This window comes from Cebus imitator, unplaced genomic scaffold (genome assembly GCF_001604975.1).
Source record: "Cebus imitator isolate Cc_AM_T3 unplaced genomic scaffold, Cebus_imitator-1.0 Scaffold214, whole genome shotgun sequence".
Classification (NCBI taxonomy): domain Eukaryota; kingdom Metazoa; phylum Chordata; class Mammalia; order Primates; family Cebidae; genus Cebus; species Cebus imitator.
Genome location: NW_016107529.1, coordinates 1,784,428 through 1,796,944, shown reverse-complemented (window position 1 = coordinate 1,796,944; position 12,517 = coordinate 1,784,428). Strand labels below are relative to the sequence as shown.

The 12,517-nt window shown below is 40.6% G+C and overlaps 1 protein-coding gene and 1 pseudogene across 1 annotated transcript; one reads left to right on the top strand and one right to left on the bottom strand.

The window, feature by feature from the left end:
* Positions 1–5,513: 5,513 nt before the first annotated feature.
* LOC108318029 (BCL2/adenovirus E1B 19 kDa protein-interacting protein 2-like) lies at positions 5,514–7,905 on the bottom strand. Its single transcript, XM_037745802.1, is given in 1 exon segment — positions 5,514–7,905. A coding segment is annotated over 1 exon segment (1,155 nt). The 5' UTR covers positions 7,882–7,905; the 3' UTR covers positions 5,514–6,726.
* Positions 7,906–9,966: 2,061 nt separating this feature from the next.
* Positions 9,967–11,414, top strand: LOC108318028 (annotated as a pseudogene).
* Positions 11,415–12,517: the final 1,103 nt, after the last annotated feature.

The window sequence follows — 12,517 nt, the reverse complement described above, 5'->3', positions numbered from 1 at the left end:
GAGAAAGAAACTCTGACAAGACACACGTAAGTTTCTCAAGCTTCAGTTTTATGGGAAATTGGGCTAGTTTTAATTTCACACTGTTTTTGCAACAATGGAGGCACAAAGAGTTTAAGTCACCTACACTACCAAGTGGCATATTTGGGATGTAAATCCAGGGCTCTCTGATTTCAAAACCCACACCCATGTCCCTCTTCTATATATTTTTACTCTTTGCCTCTAGTTCATTTAGCCCCATTTATGGCATACAGAAAAAGCAAACACCATCTAGTGGAATAGACAGAGTTCTAAATTATAATTAGCTAGCCCAGGCTAGTTTTGTTTTTTTTTTTTCGCTGCAACCTCCACCTCCTGGGTTCAAGCGATTCTCCTGCCTCAGCCTCCAGAGTAGCTGGGATTACAGGTGCCCATCATTGCATTCAGCTAATTTTTGTATTTTTAGTAGAGACGGGTTTTCACCACCTGCCTCGGTCTCCCAAAGTGCTGGGATTACAGGTGTGAGCCACTGCGCCCAGCCGTGCTAGCATTTATAACTGTAAGCAACTCAGAAAAGCATTATGCAAACTGGTGAAAACAGATAAGCCATTTTTAATGGCTATCAAAGAGAGATTAACTTTATTACTTCTTAAATCATAGCTTTTCACTCGATGCAACAAATATTTGTTGATTTCTTACTTTGTGTGAGGCATAGGAGAACTCAGACAAAAGTTTCTGTCTTCATAGAGTTTGCATCCTGATTGGAGATACAGGCAATAAGATAAATGTAAACAATTTATTTTACCTTGCAAAAAAAAGACAAATATAAATCAGAAAAATATCTTGCACATTAGTTGATAAGTGTTGAAGAGAAAAATAAAGTAGGGAGCAGGAGTGGTGGCTTATGCCTGTAATCCAGCAATTTGGGAGGTCGAGGCAGGTGGATCACTTGAGGTCAGGAGTTTGAGACCAGGCTGGCAAACATGAAGAAACCCCATCTTTACTAAAAACACAAAAAATTAGCTGGTCAAAGTGCATATGCCTGTAATCTCAGCTACTCAGAAAGCTGAGGCAGGAGAATCGCTAGAACCTGGGAGGCAGAGGATGCAATGAGCTGAGATCACACCACTGCACTCCAGCCTGGGTGACATAGTGAAACTCCATCTCAAAAAAAAAAAAAAAAGAAAAAGAAAAGAAAGTAGGGAATGGGTATGGTGGGGATGGCTGGAATCTTCCCTGTGGCCAGGGAGGACAGTATCCAAAGGAGCCAAGCAGATATTTGCAGGAAATGTATTACAATGGATGGAATATCAAGCACAGAGGCTTTGAGATAGGTGTGGCAGGAGCCCAATATGGGAGGAGAAAATATTAAGATTGCAGTGATAATGAAAGGAGATCAGATCACGAAGGACCTTGTGAGTTGTAAAAAGGACTTTGACTTTTATTCTGAGTGAGATGGAAACTGTTGAAGGATACTTAAGTAATGAGTGACCTGATCTGCCTTCTATTTTAACAGGATAAGTTTGGCTGCTGTGTTCAGAATACAACAGTGGAAGAAGCATAGGCATCAGTTAGGAGGATATTACAGTAAGTAATCCAAGTGAAGGATCCCAAACAAGACACTGGAGAGAGGAATAAAACCTCAGGGTAATTATTCCCCTGAATTTCTCCCTACAAGGTCACCTGGTTCTGTCTCTTGACAAAAGGCTATTATTCCTCTTAAGATAGCTAATTCTACAAAATTATTTCCTTTCAAATTGTAACCTCCTTTCTTGTATCTTTGGGCCTAGGAGTGGTGGCATCTTGGCTACTACAGGTATTAAGCTTGACATTATTGAACTGTCCCTAGATGTTTGCCAATATCTATATCTTGTAAGTATTCCTTTATACAATAAGCCCTCATAGCATTATCCTTCTTCAAATGTGCCATGTTTCCTGTCGAAACTCTGATGGATACATGAATTCTTCAGTTTGAGATGCAATGTTTTAAGTATTCCCATTAAATCAAGATTACTAATTATGTTCAAATATTCTATATTACTGCATTTTAAAAAATCTGTATGATCTATGAGTTACTGACTGATACATTAAAAGCTTCTATTATTACTATTATCCCCTGTGCCTTCAAGAACCGGATTCTCAAACAGAAGAGAGGAAGTAATATAGATTATAGAAGAGGTCATAAAAACTCTGTAGCACTAAATTTGAATTGGAACTATTAATATGAACCTGAGAGATGTACTTATATGTGTATGTATGGATGTTTATCTTAGCCCTGTCCACCAAGACTAGAAAAATAACCAATCCAATAATAACGAGCAACCCTGGCACCCAGATAACCAGATTGTGGTTCTGAATTAACATTTGCCACTCTTCTTAAAGAAACCAAGTCTTCTTAAAAAAATTGTTCATTCCAGGAAATGGGCAAGATGATCCTGGAACATCTTGTCATACTAGTTAGCAAGAAAGCTATCAAAGATTACTAAGTGATTTGGTTTGGCTCTGTGTCCCCACATGAATTTCATCTTGTAGCTCTCATAATTCCTACATGTTGTGAGAGGGACCTGGTGGGAGGTGATTAAATTTTGGGGGTGGGTCTTTCCTCTGCTGTTCTCATGATAATGAATGAGTCTCACTGGATCTGACTGTTTTAAAAATGGAAATTTCCCTGCCAAGCTCTCTTTGCCTGCTGTCATCAAAACAAGACAGGACTTTGTTCCTCCTTGTCTTCCCCCATGATTGTGAGCTTCCCCAGCCATGTGGAACTGTAAGTCCAATTAAACCTCTTTATTTATAAATTGACCAGTCTTGGGTATGTCTTGATAAACAGCATGAAAACACACTAATATTGTAAATTGGTACTGAGAGTGTGGTGTTGCTGAAAAGATACCTGAAAATGTGGAAGCGACTTTGGAACTGGGTAACAGGCAGAGACTGGAACAGTTTGGAGGCTCAGAAGAAGATAGGAAAATGTGGGAAAGTTTGTAATCTGTTGAATGGTTTTGCCTGAAATGCTGATAGCAATATGAACAATAAGGTCCAGGCTGAGGTGGTCTCAGATAGAGATGAGGAACTTGTTGGGAACTGGAGCAAAGGTGATCTTGTTATGTTTTAGCAAAGAGACTGGTGCCAATTTTCCCCTGCCCTAGAGATTTGTAAAACTTTGAACTTGAGAGAGATGATTTAGGGTATGTGGCAGAAGAAATTTCTAAGCAGTAAAGGATTTAAGAGGTGACTTGGGTGCTGTTAAAAGCATTCAGTTTTAGAAGGGAAACAGAGTATTAAAGTTTAAAAAATCTGTAGCCTGACAATGTAATAGAAGAGAAAATCCAATTTTCTGAGGAGAAATTTAAGCCAGCTGCAGAAATTTGCATAAGTAACAAGAAGCCAAATATTAATCCCCAAGACAATAGAGAAAATGTCTGCAGGGCATATCAGAGGTCTTCATGGCAGCTCCTGGAGGTCCCAGAGGCTTAGGAGGTTTTGTGGGCTCCTCAGAAAAACCTGAGGACCCAGGATCCCCAAGCTATGTGCAACCTAGGGACTTGCCCTACATTTCAGTCACTCCAGCCATGGCTGAAAGTGGCCAATGTAGGGCTTGAATTGTGGGGGGAGTCAGATGGTGCAAGTCCCAAGCCTTGGCAGCTTCCACATGGTCTTGAGCCTGCGGGTGCAGAGAAGCCAAGAATTGAAGTTTGGGAACCTCCACCTAGATTTCAGAAGCTATATAGAAACACCTGGATGCCTAGGCAAAAGTTTGCTGCAGTGATGGGGCCCTCATGGAGACCTCTGCTAGGGCAATGCAGAAGGGAAATGTGGTGTTGGAACCTTCACACAGAGTCCCCACTGGGCTGCCTAGTGGAGCTGTGAGAAGAGGGCCACTGTCCTCTAGACCCCAGAATGGTAGATCCACTGACAGCTTGCACTGTGTACCTGGAAAAGGTACACTGAGGCAGAGGAATCACTTGAACCAGGAGGTAGAGGTTGCAGTGAGCTGAGATTGCACCACTGCATACTGCATCAAAAAAAAAAAAAAAAAAAAAGACTTTGGACTGTGGACTTTTGAGTTAATGCTGAAATGAGTTGAGACTTTGGGGGACTGTTGGGAAGGCATGATTGGTTTTGAAATGTGAATATATGAGATTTGGGAGGGGCTGGGGCAGAATGATATGGTTTGGCTCTGTGTCCCCACCCAAATTTCACCTCATAGCTCCCATAATTCCCACGTGTTATGGAAGGTACCTGGTGAGATGTAACTGAATTATGGGGGTGGGTCTTTCCTGCACTGTTCTTGTGATGGTCAATGAGTCTCACAAGATCTGATGATTTCAGAAATGGAAATTTCCCTGCACAAGCTCTCATTGCCTGCTGCTGTCCATGTAAAATGGAACTTGCTCCTCCTTGCCTTCCATAATTGTAAGGCTTCCCCAGCCACATGGACTGTAAGTCCAATTAAACCTCTTTATTTTGTAAATTGACCAGTGTTGGGTATGTGTTTATCAGAAGCATGAAAACAGATTAATACACTAGAATTAAATCAAAACCACAAACTTGAAGTTGTTCCCATTCCAGATATGAGACAAATTTAAGCTTCAATAAGGATCATAATCACAACAGACTGAAACTCATCAAATCCATGAGTTCATAATGATAAAAAAATTGTGAGCACAAAAATGGATTTGAGTAACAGATATGTTACCTTGAAAACCAATAAAGGAAAAGATAAAAAATTTAGCCTACCTTTCCCAGGCTGGGTGCAATGGCTCATGTCTGTAATCCCGGCATTTTGGGAGGCCAAGGCAGGTGGATTGCCTGAGGTCAGGAGTTCAAGACCAGCCTGGCCAACATGGTAAAACCATGTCACTATTAAAAATACAAAAATTAGCTGGGTGTGATGGCACACACCTGTAATCCCAACAACTCAGGAGACTAAGGCAGGAGAATTGCTTGAACCTAGGAAGTGGAGGTTGCAATGAGCCAAGACTGCGTCACTGCACTCCAGCCTGGGACTCCATCTCAAAAAAAAAAAAAATTTATCCTGCCTTTTCTACATGAATTATACCATTGGGTAACCAAATAATAGATGAAGAGAAGTGTCACTTTATTGAAGTATTTCAACTAACAAAATAGAAATGTTAGAATTAGAAGGCTGGGTGCAGTGGCTCACGCCTGTAATCCCAGCACTTTGGGACGCCAAGGTGGATGGATCATTTGAGGTCAGGAGTTCGAAACCAGCCTAACCAACATGGTGAAATCCTGTCTCTACTAAAAATACAAAAAAAAAAAAAAATAGCTGGACACGGTGGCACAGGCCTGTAGTCCCAGCTACTTGGGAGGCTGAGGCAGGAGAACTGCTTGAACCTGGGAGGTAGAGGTTGCAGTGAGCCGAGATCATGCCACTGCACTCCAGCCTGGGTGACAGAGTAAGATTCTGTCTTAAAAAAAAAAAAAAAAAAAAGCAAGTGTTAGAATTAGAATACCACCACTTTGAAAGTCCCAGTAAATTAATGTCTATAAGTATTTAACAGAAATAATTGTTTTTTTTTTGAGGCACAAATACAATTTATTTCAATGTAATGGTACTTACCAAATGAAACCATTTAAATGCTTGTATCAAATGTGTTATCCAAAACAGCACAATATCATGATGCTCTCTAAGACTTACAGAATTAACCTAATTTACAGTATTGTCAAACATGATTTCATAGAAATTTGAACAAACACCACATCTAATTAGGTCAAACAACTACTGAGTTCAAATAATTGATATGGAAGTATTTTGGTAAAATGCCCACAGTGAGAGCAGTTTAAAAAGCAGCCCCTGTTTTCTACAGAAAAAGTTGTGACAGTGAATGACTCATCATATTCTCTGCAATACTACACAGCACTCACACACATTCAGGGGAGCAATACCCTGGACACACAGCTTATTTCATATTAGTGAACAAACTCAAGATTTTTATAAAGTTCTGACTTTGGGTCAGAAAATAAAATGACCCATAATACATATTTACAAACCCCCATTCCTAATGTCTTAAATCCTCTAGTTCTAAAAATGGCTTTTTGACTTGTCTTTAAAAAGAAAAAAGTGTGCAATGCGCCTGCATTTGTACTTGCTGAATTATGAAAAATGTATGTTAAATGAGAAAAAAACCTTGGGATGGTACTAATACACTTTGATTATGTACATGATCTTTGGGTATTCATGAGAATCAGTTTAACTGTTCGCTGCCTTATGAGAAACTTAATTTTCTAAGTTACCTAGGAAATGTATTTAACCATTTACAAAAACAAAAATTCTAATATGCACTTTACAAAATCATGCTCTTATATACCTGCATATTTCTTCCACATGACAGTTACACTTTAAAAGATATTGCTCAAAAACATAAAAATATATATTATTTCTTTCCTTTGCCTTTTATGCATATAAATATTTCACCGAAGATGATGCGTCATTCAATAAACAAATGCAAAAACTGTTGTATATAAAGTGTGGTTCTCTGCTATTTAGCAATATAAAATATAAAATGATAATACAGTTAGCTATTAAAGAGCTAAATTCAAGAGATTTGCAAACCAGTACAGCAGTGAACAGTACCTTGCATAACACAAAAGTCCATTAAGAAAAGTCAAGTCAATCTTGTAACAGGTTACATAAAAATATGGGCCAATAAATGCATTATGAATGCAAAAACGGCACTGCTTCATCAGCACATTCTTCAGTCTTCTTTGGACTAGATGCCAAACTTACTGTTCATTTTTCGGTTCGTCTTGCTTTCCATTAAGCTCTTGACCAACTTGTTTTATGCATTCTGGTATGCCAACGTATTCCATGGGGACAAGTTCTGCTAGTTCTGCCAAATTAAAGACGTATCTAATTTTTTGGCTGAATTTTGAGTTAATAAATGGCCTTGTAACAGCCAGAAGTGTTCTGATAAACCAACAAGGATGGACAATGATTAGGGATTTTAGATTTTTCCGTAACTTTCTATCGATTTGCTGATAACATTTCCTGAGCCACCCCAGACTGGGCATTTTTCTTCGAGTTGTTGCACCCTTTAAATAAACTATCATGTAGTTCTCTGCTATTAATAGCTCCAAAGTGCCAATAACATATTTAAAGAGATTGTCCATCAGGTATCTATAGTTAGGTTGACTACTTTCAGGCATGAAACAGACAGCAAACACAACAATGGCATTTAATCTATCCCCATAATATCCCCCATGGCTCATAACTTTTTTATAGGGTTCAATTGCTTTCATGTCAACCCTGTGGTCCTGTTCTCCAATCCTGAACATACGCCAGCGTCGTCCATCTTCTTTTTCCTCTGCTGCTGTATATTCAGTAATTGAGCCTTTCCTAATTACTTCAGTAGTCTTGGGTTTTGGAAGATCATCTTCCCACTCAAACTCGTTACTATTCTCAGATGGTGCATCTAAGCCATCTAAGTCAATCTCCCCACTTTCATCCAAATCATCTGACAATACAGAGCCATCGCTAGGATCCAGTGTCAGGCTAATGTCTGGAGCCATTAGTCTCTTTCTCACTTTATTTTCATTAACTTATAGGGAACCAGGCTGGTTCTCTGGTCCAGTTATAGCTAGTATATCTGCTTCAATACTATCATCTTCTGGTAAAGGTATTGGAAAATCTTCATCTTGCCATTCTTCTTTAAGTTCCACACCTTCCATCCTCAGCCTGGATTCAATGTCAACTACAAACTCTTGATAATCCACAGGGCCAATGTCCCCGGAGGAAGACTTGGCCCCCTTGTCCTCCTCGCTCCTCCAGGCAGGCGACATGGGGCTGACGGCCAGGTTGCAGAAAGCGGCGCCGAGCGGAGCCCGCTCCCCTTGGTCGGTGGTGGAGACCCCGGCCCAATCCCCCGGCCGCAGCGGCATGGCGTCGGCGGCAGCAGCTGACCCGGACGCCGGCAATAATTGTTAATATCACAACTAGACATGATGTGCCTCTTAATGAAAGACCACAACACTATATGGTTTGGCCAAAATGAATGACCCTGATTCTGTTCAGACCTCTGAATCTAGCTGCTAACTTGCAAGAAATAGAAGATTCAGAGAAATACAATGAATTGCATGCTCCTCTGACATAGTTTTAGGGTGGTCATTTTCTAATAATTCATTAAGCTACACATTTTTTAAGCTGCACATTTATATGTTACTCTTTATCTGTGTTTTAGTTTATAGTAAAAAACAAGAAATGAAATTTCCCACCATGCTTGGTAGAATTGTCTTTTCCTCCTTGGAGTTCTCTCAGTTTTTGTTTTCTCTGTGTGTGTGTGTGTGTATCTGTGTCTGTGTTTATATATCTATCTTTATACAGTTTACCCTTGAACACCATGGGGCTTAGGGACACTGACCCCATGGAGTTGAAATCCACATGTAACTTTTTTTGAGACAGGATCTTGCTCTGTCACTCAGAAAACTGAAGCTCAGTGGCACGATCATGGTTCACTGTAGCCTTGACCTCCCAGGCCCAAACAATCCTCCTATGTCAGCTTCCCAGGTAGCTGGAACCACAGATGAATACCAACCTGGCTAATTTGTATTTTTTGTAGAGATAGGGTCCAGCAATGTTGCCCAGGCTGGTCTTGAACTTCTGGACTCAAGCAATCTGTCCACCTCAGCCTCCCAAAGTGCTGGGATTATAGGCATGAGCCACTGTGCCTGGCCACATATAATTTTTGACATGCTAAAAACTTAACTACTAATAGCTTTTGATATGAAGCTTTATCGATGACATAGTCAATTAACACATATTTTGTATGTTACATGTATTGTATACTGTATAGTAATTAAGCAAGCTAGAGAAAATAAGAAAATATTATTAAGAAAATATTAAGGAAGAGAAAATGTATTCGCTATTCATTAGGTGGAAGTGGATCACCAGAAAGGTCTCCATCCTACTCAACATTGAGTAGGCTGAAGAGGTGGGATTGGTCTTTTTGTTTCAGGGGTGACAGAGTTGGAAGAAAATCTGTGTATAAGTGGACCTGCACAGTTTAAGCCAATGTCATTTAAGGGTTTTTTATATATACATACACACACACACACACACACACACACACATACACACATGTGTGTGCATGTATATTTGGCTATTTATGGTGGTAATAACATTTGGGACAAACAAGAATGACTGAAGAACTTCAAATCTGGGGAATGAGATGTCCATATAAAGGATTTGAAAAGCTTTGACATATACCTGGAAATTTTGAGGGCTACTCCCAATGCAGAGAACTGTGGACATGCCTGAGTTATGCACATGGTCAGAAAAGACTTGAGAAGGCCCTAAGCTCTTACCTCTGACTGGCCTTGAGTCTGCATAAGCAAGGATTTACAGCTAAAGCAGAGATGTAAACTGCCTGCTGAGTGTTAAATGTTTGCCCCAGTGTAGACACAGGGACCCTCAGCAAAGCCTGGGAGACTTACTGATTGTAGACATTTGAGGAAATTTCTGCAATTCAAAGCTGATGACTAAGCTAACTGAACAGAGACTTCAATGACCACACATGAAAAAGGATAGAGACTTTATAGAATTAGCTTAGGAAAGTTACTGAGAAACAGAACAAATAACCAGCAATATTAATAAACCCTGGGAAAGGAGAGAGTCTGATTTCCATAGTTATTACATTATATTATTTAAAATGACTATTTTCAACAGGAAATTATGAGAGTCAAGGTAGGGCCCATATACTGGAAACAAAGCAGTTAATAGAAACGGTCCCTCAGAAAGTCTCAATGCTAAAGTTACGAGGCTAAGTTATTAAATCAGCTATATTAAATGTTTGAAGAACTAAAGGAAACTATGTCAAAAGAACCAAAGTATGAAAATGGTATAAAACTTAAGAGAGAATATCAATAGGAGGCAGGCGGGGCCACCTAGGCAGTGAGCCGCAGCGCGACTCCTGCGCTCGCCCGAGGACCCTGGAAGCTACTGTTACCCCGCCGGGCAGCGTGGGCGCTATGGGCAGTGCAGGACTGAATTCGTAGAAGGTAGTTGCTCTGATACAGAAACTGAATTCCGCCCCTCCAGTTGGTACTTGCCCAGAATGTCGGGACCACCACGACCCGCTGGATATCTGCCTGAAGCGGGCCACGGTGCAGCGCGCACAGCATCCGTTCCAGCACACCGTGCCCCAGGAAGGCAAGCAAGCCCGTCACCAAGCAGAAGAGCTCAGGGCGATGCTGGATCTTTCCTTGTCTGAATGCTATGAGGCTTCCATTCGTGAAAAAATTAAATATTGAAGAATTTGAGTTTAGTCAATCTTACCTGTTTTTTTGGGACAAGGTTGAACGCTATTATTTCTTCTTGAATGCTTTTGTGGACGCTGCCCATAGAAAAGAGCCTGAGGATGGGAGGCTGGTGCAGTGTTTGCTTATGAACCCTGCAAATGATGGTGGCCAATGGGATATGCTTGTCAATATTGTTGCAAAATACCGTGTTATCCTTAATAAATGCTTCCCTGAATCTTATACAACAGAGGCAACCAAAAGGATGAATGATATTCGAATCACAGGATGAGAGAATTCTGTATACAACTATGGAACCTGGTACACAGTGGAGCAACCAAAGGAGAAATCTCAGCCACACAGGAGGCCATGATGGAGGAGATGTTCTGAGTGGTGTGTGTCTGTTGGGGTAATGCACCAGAGACATTCACCTGGGAGTGGCAAGACAAAGATAAAAATTATCAGAAGATTGGCCCCACAACACCCTTGGAGTTCTACAGGGAACATGTCAAGCCACTCTTCAATATGGAAGATAAGATTTGTTTGGTGAATGACCCTAGGCCCCAGCACAAGTACAACAAACTTTACACTGTGGAATACTTAAGCAATATGGTTGGAGGGAAAAAAACTCTGTACAACAGCCATTGACTTCCTGAAAAAGATAGTTGCTGCCACCATCAAAGATGGAGAGGCTGTGTGGTTTGGCTGTGATGTTGGAAAACACTTCAATGGCAAGCTGGGCCTCAGTGACATGAATGTCTAGGACCATGAGTTAGTGTTTGGTGTCTCCTTGAAGAACATGAATAAAGCGGAGAGACTGACTTTTGGTGACTCACTTATGACCCACACCATGACCTTCACTGCTGTCTCAGAGATGGATGGTCAGGATGGTGCTTTCACAAAGTGGAGAGTGGAGAATTCATGGGGTGATGGCCATGGCCACAAAGGTTACCTCTGCATGACAGATAAGTGGTTCTCTGAGTATGTCTATTAGGTGGTGGTGGACAGGACACATGTCCCTGAAGAGGTGCTAGCTGTGTTAGGGCAGTAACCCATTGTCCTGCCAGCATGGGACCCCATGGGAGCTTTGGCTGAGTGATACTGCCTCCAGCTCTTTCCTCCTCCCATGGAATCTGACGTAGCTGCAAAGGACAGATCCGGGGACTGAAGCCAAAGTTATGCAAGGGACTCTGTGTTGCTACAAGACACAGTCAGATTTCTGCCCTCCTCCAGGAACCTCTTCAGAAAATGTGCTTTATGCTGAAACAGAATACTCTTAAAGAAAATAAAAAGGGAACGATCAGGTCATACTATCTACTCTCTAACAGCTCAAGATCTCTTATAGCATTTTAACCAGATGTAATTGTTTGTCTTCAACTCTGTCAAAAAGTTTGGTTCTGTGTCTGTGTTTTAATAAGACAAGAGAGGATGAGCGATTGAGGTATATGGAGAGTAAATAGACTTAATGCTCCTTGTTCCTAGAGTAGAGTGGAGGGGAGGGCGGCCTGAAAATTGAGCTCTCGGAACTGCATGCTGCCAGACAGTATCACTCTTTCCTCGATAGCAGTCACTGAATTTCATTTTTTGAAGGTAATTTCTTGTGCCTCTAATAGCCCAAGAATGGGAGGTTGATCAGGTCTGACATGATTCCTTCCTCTTCTGAACCATGGGGAGCATAGCTCTGCTTGAGTCAGGTTTGAGTAGAGGCTTGGAGACAGTTGGATAATAACAACCAAAATCTTATCATGGTCTCAGTTATAATCATTAGGGGGAGCTCTAGCCAAATGGTTTAACTTCTGCCTTTGGAACTGGGGGTTGGGTGGGCGGAAAAAGGTGATATCCATTCTTTTTGATAACTAGATGGTGCTGAGAAGTTTTTGAATACAAACTTTGCTAAATGAGAAAAGAAAAAGAGAGAATATCAATAAAGAAATAGAAATTTTGATAATTTCTTTTTAAATAAAAGAACCAAATAGAAATTCTAGCATCAAAAAGTACTGAAACAAAAAAAATTCACTATAGGGGTTCAAGAGCAGATTTGAAAAAGAATCAGTGAACCTGAAGATAAATTAATTGAGAAAATCTGGCTGAGAAAGAAAGAAAAAGATAAAAGGATGAACAAAAATGAACAGAATCTCAGAGATCTATAGGATACCATCAAGCATACCAGTATATACATAATGGTAGTCTCAGAAGAAAGAAAAAGGAGCCAAAAATATGCTTGACAAAATAATGGTCAAAAACTCCCCAACTTTGATGAAAAACATTAATCAACACATTAAAG